We start from the raw sequence: 19,644 nt of genomic DNA, 5'->3' as shown, positions 1-19,644 counted from the left end.
TGCAGAGCATAGAAATAAACTAAGGTGCATTGAATATGAATGTTGCTATGCTGAATACAATGATGCAAGTTACAGAGTTGGCAAGCAGTATGCAAAGTGGGGAACCTCACGTAGCTGAGGCCTGCTTGCTTGATCCCCAAACAGTTTTCTCCATCCATAATAACCCATTCAGTAGCACCTACAATCTCGGTTCGAGGAACCATCCTAATTTTACTTGGGGAGGAAACCAAAACCAGTCTGGGAAAAAAAGTATGCATCAACAGTAACAAGCGCATAGATGGAATCCCCTGGGATTCGGTCAGCATCCCAAAGGCCATCATCAGCACCAGAATCAACAGCAATATAATCACAATCAGGCATCTAGTTCCAATGCATCGTCTTCATTGGAAGCACGCCTCAAGAAGTACATTCAGAAAAATGATGCATTAATCCAGTCGCAAGCCTCCTTCATACAAAATTTAGAGGTCCAAGTAGGGTAAATTGTAAATGATTTGAAAATCAGGAAACCAGGCACCCTGCACGACTAACTTTGAAGCTCCCCATGAAAATGGTGAAGAGCAGTGGAAAGATGACATCTAATGCGACAACTGAATCCAAGGAAAATAGACTAGTAATATCACAGACTCCCATAACAAAAGAAATTGAATCCCCAACTGCCTCAAACAGAACCGACAATCATGACTCAACAATCTCGACTTCAACCATAAACCTTCCAGCAACTTCATCTAAATCCTTAGATCCAACCCTGATAACGTAAATTCTCACAATACAAACTCTTCCCTACCAACCAGTATGGAGCATATGTCGCAAGCGCCTGATGCGACAAAAGAACAAAAACAAGCTAGCGAAGTCTTACAAGTCCCACCTCCCTACCCCAATAAACTGAAAATGAAAGATAATAGTCGGCAGTTCAAGAAATTTTTGGACGTTTTGAAACAACTTCACATCAACATTCTCTTCGTTGAAGCTCTTGAGCAAATTCCGAGCTATATGGAGTTCCTGAAAGACATTATTTTTAATAAAAGAAGGCTGGATGAATTCGAAACCGTTGTGCTAACGCATGAATGTAGTGCACTGTTTAAAAATAGCATCTCGGTGAAACTAAAGGATCTAGGAAGCTTCATCTTGCCATGTTCAATTAGGGGAAAAGAAGTCGGCCATGCGTTATGCGTCTTGTGCGCAAGCATCAACTTGATGTCGTTATCTATCTTCAAGAAGTTAGGGATAGGCGAAGCCAAGCCCACCACGGTAACCCTACAGCTCGCTGACCGATCTATAACGCATCCTGAAGGGAAAAGCGAAGATGTGCTTGTTCAAGTAGACAAATTTATCTTCCTTGTCGATTTCATTATTTTGGATTATGAGGCGGATGCTGAAATTCCCATCATCTTGGGACATCCATTCTTGGCCACCGGGCGAGCATTGATAGATGTACGGAAGGGAGAGCTGACCATCCCTGTGGATGATCAACAAGTTAAATTCAATGTTTTTTATGCTTTGAGATACCCAGATGAGCTGGAGACATGTCAATGCATTGATGTTGCGGATATTAGGCACTGGGAATTGTTGAAGAAGGAACTAAAAGAGGAAGAAAAAGGCTTGGTCGTGGAAGAAGTTCGTGCATTAATAACACTTAACCATGATTTTGAGCCCTTGAATCTGACTGAATGAGGAGCAGCGAAAATTAGACCATCCTTAGAAGAGCCCCCTATCTTAGAGCTAAAGGCTCTACTGGCGCACCTCAAATACACGTATCGATAATGAAACTCTGGAAATCATTATCTCTACTGCATTAAAAGCATAAGACAAGGAGGCTTTGTTGACAGTCTTGAAAAAGCACACAAAAGCCATTGGTTGGACTCTAGCAGACATTCGAGGGATTAATCCTTCATACTGCATGCATAAGATCAGGCTAGAGGAAGGAAAGAGAGGCTCATTAAATGGCTCGATGCTAGAGTCATTTACCCTGTTTCTAACAGTAGCTGAGTAAGCCCAGTTCAAAACGTGCCTAAAAAAGGAGGTATGACGATTATGGCCAATAGCAATGATGAACTGATCCCCACTAGGGTCCTATAGGTCAAGTGGGAGATTGTTGGGGTTGATGCTCTAAATCTCATAGAGTCCTATAATTTGTAATTGTAATGTACAAATGTTTTATTTATGTAATAAAATAATTGATATTTTATTTCAAAATTAGTTGCATTAACCACAAACCAATAAACTAACATCTAAGGTTATCTTGTAGCTTAAACATGTATAGAAAGACATAGGATCGATCATGTTTAAGTGTTAACCTAAATGGTCTATAGTAGATGGATAAGGTTGGATACCTTATCCTAGTGACACTATGGGTATGACCCATTTTGTAGATGTTACAATTGTTGTAAAGTATTACAAATGATCTGATCCAGATCATTCATGTGGAGACATGTGAGTGGGAATATTCTATACAAAGGAGTTTGTATAAGACTAGACCACGAAATATTTAGTCTCATTATATAACGTCGTTCATAATAGAGACTTACATTTCACCAGGATGACCATAAGTAACATGACTTGAATCCTGAGTGAGTTGTGAACTCCTGCCTATGAAGGCGGTCCTTTGATTTGTATGGGTGAGAATGAAATCACCGACTCAACAAGCCTACCATTTTGAGATTCGTCTAATTGGGGAGTTGGGAACACAGTTACACAAGAAGAAATTCACTCCTTCCCCAATATCGGGGTAAGTAGATAAATTGCTCCCTTAAGGGCTGATTCTGAGGCTTGAACAATGTGGCGCCAAACTCTCTCCTGGCCCGAAAAGGGTTTGGTCATAGTTAGACTATGATTTATTCTTCATTAGAAGGATTAGTGGTACTTAAGGAGTTAGATGTAACTACAGGGGTAAAACGGTAATTTTGGCTTAGATACACTTACAAGCAATTTGTGAAGGTTCATCGTACTGTTGATTGGTTATATCCAATGGATATGGAAATATACCATAGTGTGAAGAGTGCAACTGACGGTCTTTAACGGAGTGTCCGTCAGTTAACGAATGGTGAATAATTTAAATTAAAGAGTTTAATTCATTATTCACGTATCGTTGGAGCTTCAAGCTACAGGTCTATGAAGTCCCCTCGGTAGCTCAACGGGTTTTAATGAGAATTAATTTTTGGATTAATTTGAATGGTTCAAATTAATTGAGGGAATTAATTATATGTGATATAATTAATTTAATTTAATTATATATGATATAATTACTATAATGTATTTGATACATTATAATATTAAGTATTTATGAGAGGAAATAAATATTTGAATATGATTCAAATATTAATTATATAAATAGGATTCATATGGTTAAAATTAATATAAATGTGATTTAAATTAAAAGTCATTGGTGAGAGAAAGATACGTTATATTTGATATAGTCTATAGTTTAATATATATGATATGATAAGGTATTTATCACATGAAATATATTAAATAATTTATTAAATAAATAAATAATTGAATTTATTGAATTTATTTGTTTTTGAATTAATTTTATTTGGAAGGGAGTTGTAACTTCCGCCCTTTCTTTCTCTCTAGATCGTGTATGTGGGTTAGTTACACTTTCTTCTTTTATGTGTGGTGAAGAAAGGAAATATAAAAAATCACACAAGGTGTTCTGAGATCTAAAGTTTTTTTCTCTTCTTCTCTCCCAATCTCTTCCTTCACCAAAATAGTTAGAACCCACTCCTTCTGGATTCTCATCCAGAAAATACTGAGGTTGCTTTGGTGGTAGTGCCCTTTTTTTTGGTGTTCGTGTTTTTCACGGTGAAGAGGAAACGTGAAAATTTCGTTCTTCAAGGGTAAATCTTCTATTCTCTTTTTCTCTTCTTAGTTTCTAAAGCATGTTATATGTTCTGTTTAATTAAATGCATGATCTGTTCTATTTCTCTATAAAAAAAAAATTGCGTTCTGTAAACTTTGAGAATTGGGATGATCCACTTCCACTACACATCCTTCACAGGGATCCTTCATGCATAAATCTCAAAATGACTCTCTCATAAATTTTAACCAAAAACTTCTATTAAATAAATAGCTTTTGCAAAATCTAAATAACTGAAAATATTTGGTTGGGGTCCCCTTAAAATAAAAATAAATTTCATGACACTTTAAAAAAAGAATTAAGCAATATAACTCTAAGTTCAAACATCAAGACTAAAATTTAAAACATCAAACCATGAAAACGTGAGCAGAAGCACCTCTTTGGTCCCAATGACACCGTCACAGATTCTTTTTGTCATTCGCCAGTGTGTCTTTATCCTACCTGAAAACATAACATAATAAAGAATGAGTGTAAAATAGTAAATAACCCCACTACCAAGGTCAGGCTAGGCATCTATGTCCTCTAGATGCCACTCTAATGGGACATGTATAAACCTCTACTTGCTAACTAGTGGTTAGTTGAACCCACTCTACCGTAGATTAGATGTACCCACAAACCTCTAGTGAATCCCGAAGGAAACACAACCTCTGGTGAAGTCACGAAGAAGATCTCCACCTCTAGTGAATCTCGAAGGAAACACGAACCTCTAGTGAATTTCTAAAGGAAACACAAACCTCTAGTGAAATCTTGAAGGAGTTCACTGAAGGAAATTGAATTCGCGATTTCCATGAACAGCAGAAGAACGATACTTCCAAATCACAATCATGAATGAACAAATACATTTACAGTCGACTTCAAACAAACGGTTATACAAATCATATAGAAATTACATGATGAAAAATAAAAATGCACAAAGAGCAAACTATACGAACAATCAAAGAAGCATCTCCACGCTCTGTTGTGCACGATCGCTCGAACAATAGCGACCACGAACGCTCGATCTAGACGACCGCAACACTGCAACGAACACAACATAAACACTTCGTGCTCATCCTCAACGATCGCCTCGATCACAAACTCCTCCAGCAACACGAACGGCCTCCATAGCACCCACGAACGGCCTCTAGAGAAACCTCGACGGTGTCGAGTTGAGTATGACACCAAACAACAAGGCTACCTTTGGTATTCTCAGTGTGAGGAATCTAGAGGGTGAGCTCTGTTCAAACTTGGTATGAGGAAGATGAAGGAAGAAACACAGATCGCGTACACGACTAGGCAAGTGGGAGATGGCGGAGACCTATCGTATAGGTTTGATGCCCAATCATTTAGATAAAGCTAAGCGATCGTATTAGCAAAAGCTATGCGATCGTTTAGCTCGGTCTGTCGCCTACAAACACTACATGATCGTTTACTTGTAGGGCAGGCCAATCATTTAGTTAAATACTGCACAATCGTTTGGCTCGCCATTGCACGATCGTTTAGTTCGCCCAGCCGTCGTTTAGTAAATCCGTAACTTTTAACTCACAGTTACCATGAAATTCAATAACCACCCATTCACTTGGCTTATTAAGAAAAAGAATTAATTATCCAATAATTAATATTATTATATAATATAAATGATAACCAAATTCATTACTATATTTATTAACCTATAGTTTTAATATTTTATTCTCATGAAACATATAAACCATAGTTCTTTTTCTATTCCATGGTATTTAATGTAAATCTCATTTACATCAATCCTCCACTAGATGTATCTCATACATCAAACCGATTATATCATATATAATAAAAATACCTCTTGTCAATTTGAACATTTCAAATCAACACCAAGAACTGATCATCAACTGAATCCATTGAGCTACCAAGGGGACCTCATAGACCTGTAGCTCGAAACTCCAATGATACGTGAATAACTGACTAAACTCTTTAGTCAAGGGATCCACTATCTGTTAACTGCCAGACACTTCACTAAAGACTGACAGCTGAACTCTCCTTACCATAGATATATTATGTGTCCATCTTAACCAATGAACAGTGCAACAACCTTCACAAATCGCTTGTAAGTACAGCTAGGTCAATAACCGTTATGCCCTTGTAGTTACATCTGTCTCTTTAAGTACCACTGATCCCTCTAATGAACATAAGTCATAGTCCTACTATGACTGAGTTTTCTCTTCCAAAAAGAAGTTGTGGCCACTATGTTCAAGCCCCGGAATCAACCCTTAAGGGAGCAATCTCTTTACTTATCCCTACTTTGAGAAATGAGTGAATTCCATCTTGTGGATTGAGTTCCCAGCTCCCAGATCAGACAAGTTCCCAAAAAGGTAGGCATGTTGAGTTGACAATTTGACCACTCTCACCCATACTAATCAAAGGACCGCCCTCAAATGCAAGAGTTCCCAAAACACTCAGGATTGAGGTCGTGTCACCTATGGTCGTTTAGGTGAGATGCAAGTCTTTAGTATCAACGGCGTTATATACAGAGTCTAGTCATCTCGTGGTCCAGGTCTTATACAAACTCTTTATATAGGACACCCCCGCTCGCACGTCTCCACATAAATGGTCAGGATCTACCATCTGTAGTGGTTTACAACACTTGCAAACCTCTATAAAGCGAATCGTATCCGTAGTGTCACCAGAATCAGGTATTCCACCTTAATCCTTATACTACATACCTATTTAGGTTATCACTTAAGGCATGATCCACTTATATATCACATATACATGCTTAAGTTCACATAAGATAACCAATGAGCTTTGTCTATTGGATATGAGTAAATACTAGAATTAAATAACACTTATTTTATTCATTAAACAATGTGTATCTTCACAAAACAACAAGACTCCGGGAGAATAAGGATATCAATCCCAACATTCACTACTTCTGGTGAATAAAAAAAAAAACACAAACCTCTGGTGAATTGCGAAGGAAATAAAAACCTTTGGTAAAATCCTGAAGGAGATCACCACCTTTGATGGGTATCTAACTACTGATAGGGGTAACTAACACTATCATAAACATAACGCTCATCATAAAACATAGTCCCACAAATATGAAAATACATATCATCATGCTTAATGTTTATCTAGTAAATCATATAAACAAAATAATAATTCATGCTTGCACTCATAACATGCTTCAAACATAATCAAGTTCAACTTATTTATCTTTATGCATCTCGATGCAAATAGTCTAAGAATCCTTAGAATTATTCTTAAATTTATTACCAGATATAAAGGTGGTTTTAGTAATAAGACTACTTACCTCAAAATCACGTCTAAGTGACAAGCAAATTAATGTTTCTCTTAACTTAGATGAATCTTGAATCAAGCCTAAACGTAATCTAAATTTATAATTAATAATAAGAACTTAATTCCAATAACCAAATTATCCAAATAATTTCAAATAATCTTAGCCGAAGTGTGATTTAATTCGAATTCACCTCCAATCCCTCAATTTAAGCCCAAATAATTAGCAAACTAGACTTCTTTTCATCTTGGATGAAATTTTTTCATCAAGTCCCCAAAGTATAAATTGAAAATAGCTCATATAATTAAAGTTTAAACCAAACATAAAATTCACTATCAATGTCTCCAATACATTACCCAAATATAGCTCTGTCAAAAAATCACCAAAAGCTCTCCAAATTCGCATGTTCATAACCCAAACACAACAATTCCAGAGTTAGAACACACGTGACAGTTTTAATAACAATCCAAAAGGTCTTAGCAAAGATTTTACTCAAATTTTCCAGTCAACCAAAGGAAATCCACACAAGAATAAACAAGGTTTAAAACTCATCGATATTCACCGATTCGAGCTCCAACATCTACAAGACAACACCTCAGTTTCTTCCAAAAACTTCAATCCATCCTTCAAATGTCAAGAGTGAGAAGAATTAAACCAAAAATTTGTTGGGTATTCAAGATGCACCATAAAATCCACCAAGATTAACCAAATCCTTACCCAACAGAAACTCCGACGAAAACCCACAAAGACGGCGATAGCAACAACCCACGACTGACAGCGCCCTGAAGGGTGTTGCCACAATCGACAACCAGCTGCAGAACGGGCGAGCGGCAACGATTTGAACCCACTGCCGTGAGGATGGGCCTGAGACGGAACCGACCAGTGGTGCGCATGACCTGGTTGTCAGCGACTGAGACGGCGGCCGGATTGGAGAGACGCGACTGGTCGGCAGCGTCTGTGACGATTGCGCGAGCGGGCGTGATTGGGACCAAGAGAACCAAGCGGTGGCTGGGCTAAGGAGACGGAGGTAGCTGAGCGGTGTGCTGGGAAAAGAAGATGGTGGCGTCGTCCGGAAAAGAGCAAGAGGCGGTTTTCCTTATTTTCTCTCTTTTTTTTACACACACATGTCATAATTAACCTTAAAATAATGTATATAATATTCCAAAACATCTTTCCTTTTTATCTTTTGATTCAAATTAATATTAAAAGAAAATTCTGAATCTCCCATGTTTAGTTTAATTTCTCAGATTAAATTAAAATTTGAAATAAATCTAAATTTTTATAAATTAAATTTAAATTCTAAAATTAAATTCAAAATAATCCTCAAATATTTCAAGATAATTAAATTTTAATTATTAAAAAAATTAGGTATGTTACAAAATAATTAAAATTTTCTATTTATGGAAATATTTTTTTTCTTTTTTTTTCTATTTTTTTAAAATCCAAAAAAAAACTACTAAAAAATATAAAGTTAATAATTAATAAAAAGAAAAGAAAAAGCGGAAAACCCCCTGAATTTCCTAAAAAAAAAAGAGAGAAAAAAAGGGAAAAAAAACTTAAGGTCGAAATTGGGTGAAAACCAAGTAAGGGAAGACGAAGCTTGCCTATTTAATGGAGATACCAATTTCCATTAACGCATTCAGGCAAATTCATCATCGTCTTCGCTTAATCCCCAAGGCAATTTCCCCTTCCACCAACCCTCTCGCCCTCTCCATCAATACAAACTCCAAGGAGAGGAAGAGAGGTTATTCATTCTCATCTCAACAATCCCTTCTCCTCTAAAATCAACGAAGAATCATCCTCTCCGTCGATTTCTGTTCCTTTCTTTCAAACCCAGAATATTCCCTTCAAGATCTCATATACCCATTTCCAATTTCTCAATCTGAGTTCCTATTTATCCATTTTTTCCAATACCCATTTCTGTATATATTCGATCTCGATCGATCCGATTGGCCCCTGTTCCTCTAAACATGGCTTTTCTACGAGCTTTCTCTCTCTTTTGCCTATTTTCTGTAGCTTTCGCTCATGAAGCTTTTGATTCTCATATCCTTCCAAGACCACTTATTATTGAGCTTCCTGAGGATGTTGAGAATCAGGTGAAGGAACTGGATGGAGAAGTCAGATTGAGGTGTGATAGTTGGAGATTTAATGTGGAGGCTAACAATTTGAATCCGTGGAAAAAGATTCCGGAAAATTGTTCTGAATATGTGAAACAGTATGTAACGGGTCGAGCCTATCAACTTGAACTCGAAATTGCATCGAATGAGGCAGAGGTTTTTGCCAAGAGTGTGAAATTGGTTGGCGATGGAAAGGATGTATGGATTTTTGATATCGATGAGACCTTGCTTTCTAATCTTCCTTACTACACAGAACATGGTTATGGGTAAGATTCTAGTGGTTCTGTTCAAAACTCTGTATACTGTTTTTAAAATCTTTTAGATTTATTATGAATTTTGAAGAATGGGTTCTTGACTTGTTTGGGTATTATGAATTTTGTTTTGGATTATGACTAACTGAACTTCTGTGTTCTTGTGTTTGGTATATAATATTGGGGTAGATGAAAAAATGTTCAATTTTAAATTAAGTATGGGACTTTTCAGGGTTGTGTTTGTTTAGTTCTGAAATTAAAATAGTTTTAATTTATCGCATATTTAGTTCAGCTCAACATAGTTATTGTTTTATCGTTAGGGCAATTTATCTAAATGATGACATTACATGTTTATTGGACATATATGATGTTTGATAGCTGAACGAAAAATAAAAAAAAAAAAAAAAAAAAAAAAAAAAAAAGTGATACGTTCAACATACTTGTGTTTGAAGCAACATATCAAATCCTTTTTATAGACTGTATCATTCTATTTTGTCTTAACAATCCACTTATTTTACTTTTATTTTTATATTTGCTTGTTATATTATGAGAAATAAAAAAATATTTGTTCAATAGCTATAACTGTATAAAAGTAAAACCACAATTCAAAAATTAGGAATGTTGTTGAATCTTCTTTCCTAGTTTGGGATTACAAATCATGTCCTTTCTTAGCTTCTCTGCCAAACAAACGGTCAGGGGTGATGATTTTCATTAATAGCTTGACTAATTGGTTATATTTATCTGCATAGTTTATATAACTCGTATGCAAAGTTGATTTGTTTTGACAATTCACAGCTCGGAGAGTTTCAAACCTGATGAGTTTGATAACTGGGTCGAGAAGGCTATGGCACCTCCCCTTCAGCCCAGTTTAGAACTCTATAAAGAGCTTTTGGATCTAGGATTCAAGCTGGTTTTGCTTACTGGAAGGAGTGAAAAGCAGAGGGAATCTACAACACGGAATTTGATAAATGCAGGGTTTTATGACTGGGATAGGCTCGTATTGAGGTTTGTACTGTCCTATGTATTAGTTAGCTTGATGATCTATTGATTCTATGCAATTTGTTTTACACTTCCTCATATTTGGTGTATATCCGGTACTTAATATAGAAATGAAATTTATACTGAAAAATAGACCCTGTTGTTGTTGATATTAAATGTTCACGGGCCTAATGATATCAAATATGGTAAAGGTTTCCCTAGTCATCTTTCCCCAGTTATTATAGTTGGGGATGTGAGTAAAGAGCATAACTACTTGGCTTTCCTCCCTCCTTAGTAAGGTTCTATGTGGCGCTCTGGGTTTCGGTTTCGAAGCTTTTTTGTAATTATTCTCTAGGTAACATCTTACTTAGTTGGAAACCCTTGCATTAGGAGGTTGCTTTTGTGGGCTTGTTTTTTTGTATACTCTTATATTCTTTCATTTTTTTCTTGTGAAAGTTGTTGATTCTATTTTTTTTTTTTTTTAAGAAAAAAAAAAAACCCTACTTGGCTTTCCTCCTTTGGATGTTGTTCTGTTTCCTCACTTTCAATATCCCAAAACTTACCTAAGTTGATCTCTTTACATAATATTGAAAGTGTAGCCAGAGACTGATCTTGTTTAAACACATAAACCATGGACATCCCACCCCCACCAAAGAAGGGAAAAGAAAAGAAAGAATGCTATAATTCCAACATTTCCCAGAGTCCAAAATGTCTTAAAACTTTTCCTCTATATCAGAAACCTCTTGGAAGTTCTTTCAATATTCTATTGTCTCTCCACAAATCAGCTTTTGAGCTTTCTAAGGACTCAAAGGGAGGGAAAAAAATACATGCCTGGAGTGAAAAACGCAATGCACTTATAATATGTTTGAGAATGACATTTTTTTCACGAACTTGACTTTAGCGCACTTAGTAAATGCATGTATTGTCGATCATAAAGTCAGAGGTTTGTAGCCCATCTTCACATCTTGAATTAAGAAGGAAAAAAGGAGAGATGAGAGAATATGTATGACATATTTTCCTCGATCTTCCATCTTTCTGAATAATATAATAATCCGTGGTGAGTTTCTTATGCTGTATGGTGCGGATTGTGCTTTGATGCCATATTGACTGATAAGGCTAGTACTCGTCTCGCTCACCACATCGCCTATGGGCTACCAAGTATCTATCATCCCATCTTCATTACATTCTTCACTTTTTATTCATTCTTAAGACCTCTAGTTTAGATATTAGCTTCTTTGTTATCTTATCTCAATATACATATACAAAGAAGCTACTTACTCTATTTCTTAATTTGGAAATATGGGAGACAATAAACCAATGAGTTTCTATTATTTCCAAAAGTAATTTGATCTTTGAGGTTTTATATTATGCATTCTATTGGCAGGTACTAGACCAAGAACTCTTCTAAAAAGTGTGTGTGTGTATGTGCACCAACATCCTTGAAACCCTTCATTTTCAATGTTAAAGCATTGTTTCTTATATTTTTGTCTGATTAATTCTTTAGTTGCCTTATCTTTCATTTTGGTTCATAATCATCAACTAGCCCAAATGTTTCTGATACTATACGCAGGAGAGATGATGATCGAGGGAAGTCCGCAATACTTTACAAATCTGAGAAGCGGAGCGAGATGGAGAATGAAGGATTACGAATCATCGGAAACTCTGGTGACCAATGGAGTGATTTATTGGGTACTTCAGCTTCGGTTCGTTCGTTCAAACTTCCAAATCCCATGTATTATATTTCCTGAATATAGGGAGGGGATGGATCACATCATCAATGTTATGCTCATAATTAAACCATGGTTCAAGATCTCCTAAAGAATTGTACATACGTTGAAGATGTCCAATTTGTTGGATCTTGAATTAAACACAGAGTCAAGAGAGATCCATAAAAGCTTTCATTTATATATTAGTGTTGATGATAGGTGAAACTCCTTTAGTAAATTCTATTATCCACATTTAATGGATTCAAAGGATTGATAAATGAAAATACTTTTAGCATTCTTGTTTATTTGAGGCATTCTGGTGAAACACTGATTTTATTTTATTTTATTTTAAGTCATTTGCAATTTCGAACATAACTACAGAAATCTTAAGAGCTGATGATAATGATAATTATATGATTTTTTTTCCCTTCTTTAAAGATGAATTTGTGGTTTAAAATTGGAAAAGAGCTATCTTTAACATATCTCCTAAATAAGAATGAATGAAAAATAGGTTCTTCCTTCATTTAGGTAAAAACATTTTTTTTCTTTTTCTTTCATGTAAAATCATTTTGCAAGCATTTAAAAAATCATTTCAAACAAGTCTGAGAAAGTAATCAAGGCCAAAGTGAAAGATCAATTATTTTTTTTCTATTTTTGTAAGAAAATATCACTCAAGTTTTAATCTCTTTTTAGACAAGTTTGATAGGAGATACTAATGAGTTAGTTGCAAAAGAGTGAGATTAGGTCAATGGTAGTTGATATAACCTTCCTCCATGGAGGTTAGAGATTCGGTCTTCCACGCATTAAATTGTGCTAAAAAATATGTTAAAGAAAAACGAGTATCAAGCATAATATTTCTCTTGAACTTCTAAATTTAAATTTAAGAGATGTATTTACCTAATCAGTTTTGTGAATTGAAACAAGTGTTGATCAGTGGATTTTTATTATTAAAAAGAATATTGTTAAAAAGCCATTGCAACAAACCGTCGTCATAGCTTTTGTGATCGAGTTGACACCATTGCTAGTTGTCATCGTAAATTAATATATAAATGATACTAAACTTGGTGTCGATTTAGATTTATCATCATTTAAAACCGCCATTTTTAGATCATCGTCATTGTACCTTATGATGACACATCTTGAAAACTGAAAATTTTGAAATCATCATTACATATTTTAGTGATGATTCAGGATTGGCGTTGACAATCAAATTTGTTGTAGCCTAAAAAAAAAGAAAGAAATTTGAAGTTTAAGGAATTATTTAACACCAAAATCATATACTAAACCCATATTTAATCCATAATCAAATATAATTTAATGATCAAATATAGGTTTCATTATTTTCATTGCAGAAATCAGTTATTTAAAATTAATAAAAGATGAGCTCAACTGACATTTGTATGTATTAGAGATCCAGAGGTTTGTGGTTCAATTTTTCCGCACTGATTTGTACGAAAAGGAAGAAGAAGAAGAAATAAGGTAATTGAAAAGGGTGGGATTAGAATCATTAATGAGTTTTTGTTAATAGCAAATAGATTTTTCCAACATTATCTTTTATGTAACAACACATAAATTTAAGTGGTGCATGCAAATCCAAGGAAGGAAGTAAAGGGATATTCCTCCACTTGAAATCTCTCCATTATTGAAAAAGAGACCACATTAGAAACAGCATCTTTTCTTTATGAGTATCAGCTTTATAAGTAGTTCCAAGTTTAGTGCTTATGTGGGGATAAAGTTTAGTGTTTACATCATGTGTATTCTTTTAACATAAGCAATCTCAATCTCTCAATCATATTCTACCCCTTTCCCCTCTTCATTTCTTTCCTTCTCTATCATCTATCAAGGAAAACAATATAGCTCCTTTTTTTCCCTTTGATCAATTATGATTCTTTTTCTAATATGTCAAGCATGCTTCAAAAGAGTTTCGATGAGATGATACTTTTTTACGAAGTAAGAGTACATCCATCATTCACTTTGAGAAAAAAATAGTTCGGGTCAATAAAAGATGGTTATTATAGTGTTAAGTTACAATTTAACAAGTTTGATCTTTTTTTACCAATTTTTTAGGTTCTGTTTGATGACGATTTTGTTTTGTATTTTTTGTTTATGAAATTTATGGTTATTTTCTCCTAACATTTCTTCAAGAAAAACTCAAATTCTTGGTCTTTAAAGAGATAAACAATTTTTTTGAAAATTATTATTTTCTAGTTTTCAAATTTTGGTTTGGTTTTTTCTAATCATTTGGTGGAAGGAGATAACAAAATACATGAGTTTATAGGTAAAAGTAGTGTGCATAAGTTTATTTTTTTAAAACAAAAAACCAAATGTAACTAAAAAGTAGTTTTCAAAAACTTGCTTTTATTTTTAGGATTTGATTAAGAATTCAAACATTCTTTTAAAAAATGTACGAACCATAATATAAAATTTAGGAGTAAACAAACATAAATTCCAAAACCAAAACTAAAAACAAAATTCTTACCAAACAAACATAATTTTTTATTTAGTAATGAGACGAGTTTCTCAAGATCATACTCAAGAACAAAACTCTCGAAAGTCTCGAACAAACTAAAATGACATCATCTGTCATTTCAACTACTATATATTAATTTCAATTTTATAATATCAAAACATAAATTACAAATTTGATCCCTATAATTTGGAGAAATTTAATACTTAAATCCTTATAATTTGGAGAAATTTAATATTTAAATCCTTATAATTTATAATTAGAATGTAGTTCTTATAGTTTGATAAAATTTTTATAAATTGTTCTCATAGAGATTATTATTATAGGGACTAAATTCTAAGTTTTAAAATCATAAGGACTAAATTCTAACTTTTTTCCAAATCATAGAGACTAAATTTACAATTTGATCCAAAAAAAAAAACTTAACTGTTCCTCGACATGTCACATGATTTAATTGAAAATGAAGGGCTAAAATGTACAAGAAATATATAAATTATAACTCTCATAAAGTAGGGGTTGTTACAAATTGAGTATAATTTGACTTATATAATGCACAACTATATAGATAAGGACATTAATGCACATTTTTATTTACATAATGCTTTTAGAAGTATATATATCATATCTTCTTGTTCCTCCTTCAAACGTCAAACATTCAAAACTTTAACCGACAAACACAAAACATGTTTCCAAAAGATTTAAATAAATTTGGTCTTTACTTATCCAATCACTCATGAGCTCAAGTTTCTTTTATGTTAGATAATATGTTTGCTGATCTATTGTTTTTTAAAAGGTTGTTTTTCTTCTAACCTATATTTTAAAATATATCTAACATCACATTTTATAATTGTATGGTTTTTTAAAATTAATCTTATAAATAACTACGAGATCTTTGTTTCTACTTTTCAGGTGTATTTTTAAAATAAAATCAAATTTTGAAAATTAAAAAAATAATAATAATAATTCAAATATTTATTTTAAAAAATGAAAATTATGATAAAGGAATTATGAGAAAACAAATAGAAAAGGAAAAGGAAAATGAAATAATTATTAAATGGAGCTTAAATATTTTGTGTATGAAAAATGTTTTCTTAAAATAAAAACATAATTTCAAGTGATGACTAATGCATATAACCTCAAAATTCACAAGTAATGTTAGAAAATGGCCAAACATAGGTTCTTGGAATGAGTTTAAGAATATTTTTCAAAACAATAGCCAATTAAAAGCACTTTTAATGCTGTTTAAGGTTGAAAGTAATTTTCATATGGTAAAAATTTGTCATTGAAAAAATTCATCATTTGCCAACATGAGCGTAACTCTATGAAACACAGACGTAGATATGGTTATACGATACGGATATGATCAGATACGGCAATTCGTTGAGTTTTAAAAAACTATGATACGGATACGTCTAAGGATACATCATTTTTTTATATATTTTTTAATATATATATTTCTAAGAAATGAGGATACGTTGAAGATGCATTTTTTTAAAAAATATATATATAGGATATAAATAAGTTTGGTATACAAGTTAATAATAATAACACAAAATAAAATACAAACACTAAAATACAATACAAAAAAAAGTAACATCTAAGATGTTGAAGTACAATAGTTAATAAAATGCAATAGAAAAGTGACTCATATTGCAAAGAAGAAAAAGAAAATTAGAGAGAGAAATATGAAAATAAACAAAGAACTTATTCTTAAAGATATCCAAATGGTTTATATTTTGGTGGACTTTGTGGAGACTCAAATGTGAAGATGGAGATTAGATGATTCTAGTCTAGGGTTTGGTCTGTTATTTATTGATTTTTCTTTTAGTTTTGGACTCGAGTATTGAGCTTTTTAAATAGGTTGTCTGATTTTAGATTGAAAAAGATTAGATGAGTTACTTGTCTTTTTTCTTTAAAAAAAACGCATAGAAATAGATACGTCAAATTGCGTGTCAGATACGTATCTGGAAAGTATCTGAAAGTATAGATATGTCAAATCGCGTGTTAAATACGTATCTGAAAATATCTAGAAGTATCGATATCTGATACGTGTCTGACACTGATTTTTTGCCTCACATGAAGTATATGTGCATTATAGACGTAGCTTATAGTACTTGTACTATCTATCTCAAGGTCAAAGGTTCGATTTCTCCACTCTACACTTTAATTATAATACCTTTAAAAAAATCACCATTCTTTTAAAATTTGATGTTTGGTGTTGAAATTGATTTTAAAAGAATCTAAAATAATTTAGAATCGGTTTTTCAACCATGGGAAGAAATGTCTTTTTAGTGGCAAATCACCTAACAAAATTTGCCTTTTTTTTTTTTGTTAAATTGTTTCACTTCTATATAGATTATTTTTTCTAAATAAAAAAGTGTAATATTTAGTAATTTTGACTCGTTTGATAATCGTTTTATTTTTTATTTTTGGTTTTTGAAAATTAAATCTATTTTCTTATCATATCTTACTACGATTTGCATATTTCTTAACTATAATAATCCAATTCATAGCCAAATTCCAAAAATAAAAACAATTTTTTGAAAACTACTTTTTTTTAGTTCTCAAAATTTGGTTTGGTTTTTTAAACCGTTGGTGAAAAAGTAGATAACAAAAGAAGAAATTTGGAGGCAAGAGTAGTGTCTATATGCTTAATTTTCAAAAACAAAATGGTTACCAAACGGGGCTCAAATGGTTACCAAAACGTGGCTTTAATAATTCTAAAATCACTTTTGAAACCTAATTCAAAATCAATTTTTAAAAGTTTGGAACCAAACACACTCTAACCATTTTTTTATGAGCACTTTTGAGGAAATGAAAAAGAAAAAGAAAAAGCTTCTATCTCTAAAAAGGACAACAAAAACTCTGTCTATCTTCACAATGATATGATATTGTCTACCTTAAACAAATACCTTATGGCTTTATTTTCACTTTTCAAAACCACTCTAAAAGACCTTATCCTACGGAAGATAATTATATTCACTTATATATTCGTGGAACTTTATTTGCACCCCTAACATATTCAACATCAAAATCTTTCTTTGGTTACCCACCATTCTACCTTATTATAGGCAATATACACTTCTCTCTCCCTTTTACAATTTAACATTTATTGTTGGAAGCAATAAGCAATTCAATCTTGTAGTAAAACTATGATTAGAAGATAAGATAAGAACTCTTAGAATCTACTCCTATGTGAGCTTTTGACCAAAACTTAAAATAGAGGGTTAAAAAGAACAAACAAAATTGAGAAGAGAATATTATACTTGATTGCTTGTTTGAATAATGTGCCTAAAATTTTACAAACACATTTGTATTAAAATATTTTTTTTTCTTACCAATATCAATTAAGAATTGAGATAGACCTATACATTCTTAATTATTAAGGATACACATTTCTTTTCGCCGATTCATTCATATAACTTTAAAGTTAAATCTGTTTAGCCTAAAACAATTCAATTTTAAGTAATCGATTAATGTTTTTTAAGAAGTATGCAACTAAAGACACAACAAGGAGAAAAATATTTCTATTTTTTTTTAATGGCAAAATATTTGTATTATTGGCCATGTGAGAGTAGAAAAATACAAGCGGCTAATGAGAGACAACTCTATAGCAAATATATTGAAAGGACCGGCTTATAGAGACTCAATACAAAAGTGATGTCATACCACTAGGATTGGAGATTACATATCGGTAGATGTTCCTCTTACAAACTTAATCTTTATTGAGTGAAAAATCATCACATTGGGATAAACCAACATCGTATTGAAAAGAGAGGAATTATCTATATTATTAGAAGTTTAAAATTACATGATTAATCTTTTTTAAATATATTTAAATCATCATACCTACCTTATAGTAACAATACACTTTCCTTTTCTTCCATAATCTTAATTGGTAGAAGCTCCAAGATCAAAGGTGCTTCAATTCTATTTGTTTTGGTGTTTAAGATGAAAGGATGCAAGATATATATAATATTATGATTAATTAGGTGTCAAATCTAGATTTAAAATTCCAAACCTCAAGTTATGGATGACATTACTCCTAACTCCTTTGTTTATTTTATTAATAAATTGTGCATTACTTGTGATTAACTGTTCACATTTGAGAGAGTTTTTGTAATGGAATTATAACCCCAAATATAGCCATGTTAAAGAGAATTAATGGAACCCACAACAATTCTCATAACAACATTATCTCTTTTCTCTTCCTTTTCTCTATTTTTTGTTCTCTCCTTAAATTTCATATCAATATAAATTTTTCTCAACATTTTAAAATCTATTAATAACAATAACATACATGCTAGCTTCACAATTTTTCCATACATTTCATTCACCCTATGTTCTTTTGTTTTCATTTACATATAATTTCATCATTTAGAAGTTAAAGCCTTCATCCTTAAAACTTTCAAAATTGTGACTAACTTCCAAAAAAGTATCTAATTTATCATTTTTTTTTTTTTAACAATATATGGGTGAGAGAATTGAATCTATGACTTTGAGGTTGATGGTACCAACACTATGCCAAATGAGTATATCTAACTTAATTTTATTTAGACTAAATTATAAGTTCAGTAACTTTGAAGATTAATAATCGGGCCTTGAACTTTAACAATGTAACTTCAAGATTATATCACAAGACACAAGCGTTGAAAATCATTTAGGATAAGGAGTATTAAGAAGGAAAAATCCATGTTCCTCCAAAGCCTTAGTTGCAAGAGAATGAACTAGGACATTGTGGAAACAACAAATATGAGAAAAAGAGATAACACCCATATCACTACTCTACAGCTTAGCCTCATAAATGAAGAAAAGGACCTTTGAAATATCAATTGCAACTTCATTTGGTAAATTGACTACCTCTAAACAATCAAATTCTACCAGATGCTTGAAGTATGAGGAAATACTCTCTAATTCAAGACAAATAGTCATCGCTTCTAGAACATTAACTTCACAGCATGTTTGAGTGAACTCTAACTCAGCAAGATAGACACGAACCTAAGTAATATTGAAGCA

General features: G+C 32.8%; 2 protein-coding genes across 2 annotated transcripts; both read left to right on the top strand.

Moving 5' to 3' along the window:
* Positions 1–792: 792 nt before the first annotated feature.
* LOC120069437 lies at positions 793–1,671 on the top strand. Its single transcript, XM_039021191.1, has one exon. It carries the CDS (start codon positions 793–795, stop codon positions 1,669–1,671), a length of 879 nt encoding a protein of 292 aa, XP_038877119.1.
* A 6,969-nt stretch (positions 1,672–8,640) lies between these two features.
* On the top strand, positions 8,641–12,466 carry LOC120069438 (acid phosphatase 1-like). Its single transcript, XM_039021192.1, has 3 exons — positions 8,641–9,492; positions 10,273–10,482; positions 12,026–12,466. Exons 1-3 carry the CDS (start codon positions 9,080–9,082, stop codon positions 12,201–12,203), a joined length of 801 nt encoding a protein of 266 aa, XP_038877120.1. The 5' UTR covers positions 8,641–9,079; the 3' UTR covers positions 12,204–12,466.
* The last annotated feature ends 7,178 nt before the right edge of the window (positions 12,467–19,644 follow it).

This window comes from Benincasa hispida, unplaced genomic scaffold, assembly GCF_009727055.1.
Source record: "Benincasa hispida cultivar B227 unplaced genomic scaffold, ASM972705v1 Contig395, whole genome shotgun sequence".
NCBI lineage: Eukaryota > Viridiplantae > Streptophyta > Magnoliopsida > Cucurbitales > Cucurbitaceae > Benincasa > Benincasa hispida.
The sequence above is the reverse complement of the archived record's forward strand: the minus strand, read 5'-3'. Positions and strand labels throughout refer to the sequence as shown.

Bases quoted from the DNA above. Each gene is read 5' to 3' on its own strand.
- LOC120069437 (XM_039021191.1), top strand. From the start codon at position 793: ATGGAGCATATGTCGCAAGCGCCTGATGCGACAAAAGAACAAAAACAA.
- LOC120069438 (XM_039021192.1), top strand. From the start codon at position 9,080: ATGGCTTTTCTACGAGCTTTCTCTCTCTTTTGCCTATTTTCTGTAGCT. The intron at 9,493-10,272 runs GTAAGATTCTAG...GACAATTCACAG, and splicing joins TACACAGAACATGGTTATGG to CTCGGAGAGTTTCAAACCTG. The intron at 10,483-12,025 runs GTTTGTACTGTC...TACTATACGCAG, and splicing joins TGGGATAGGCTCGTATTGAG to GAGAGATGATGATCGAGGGA.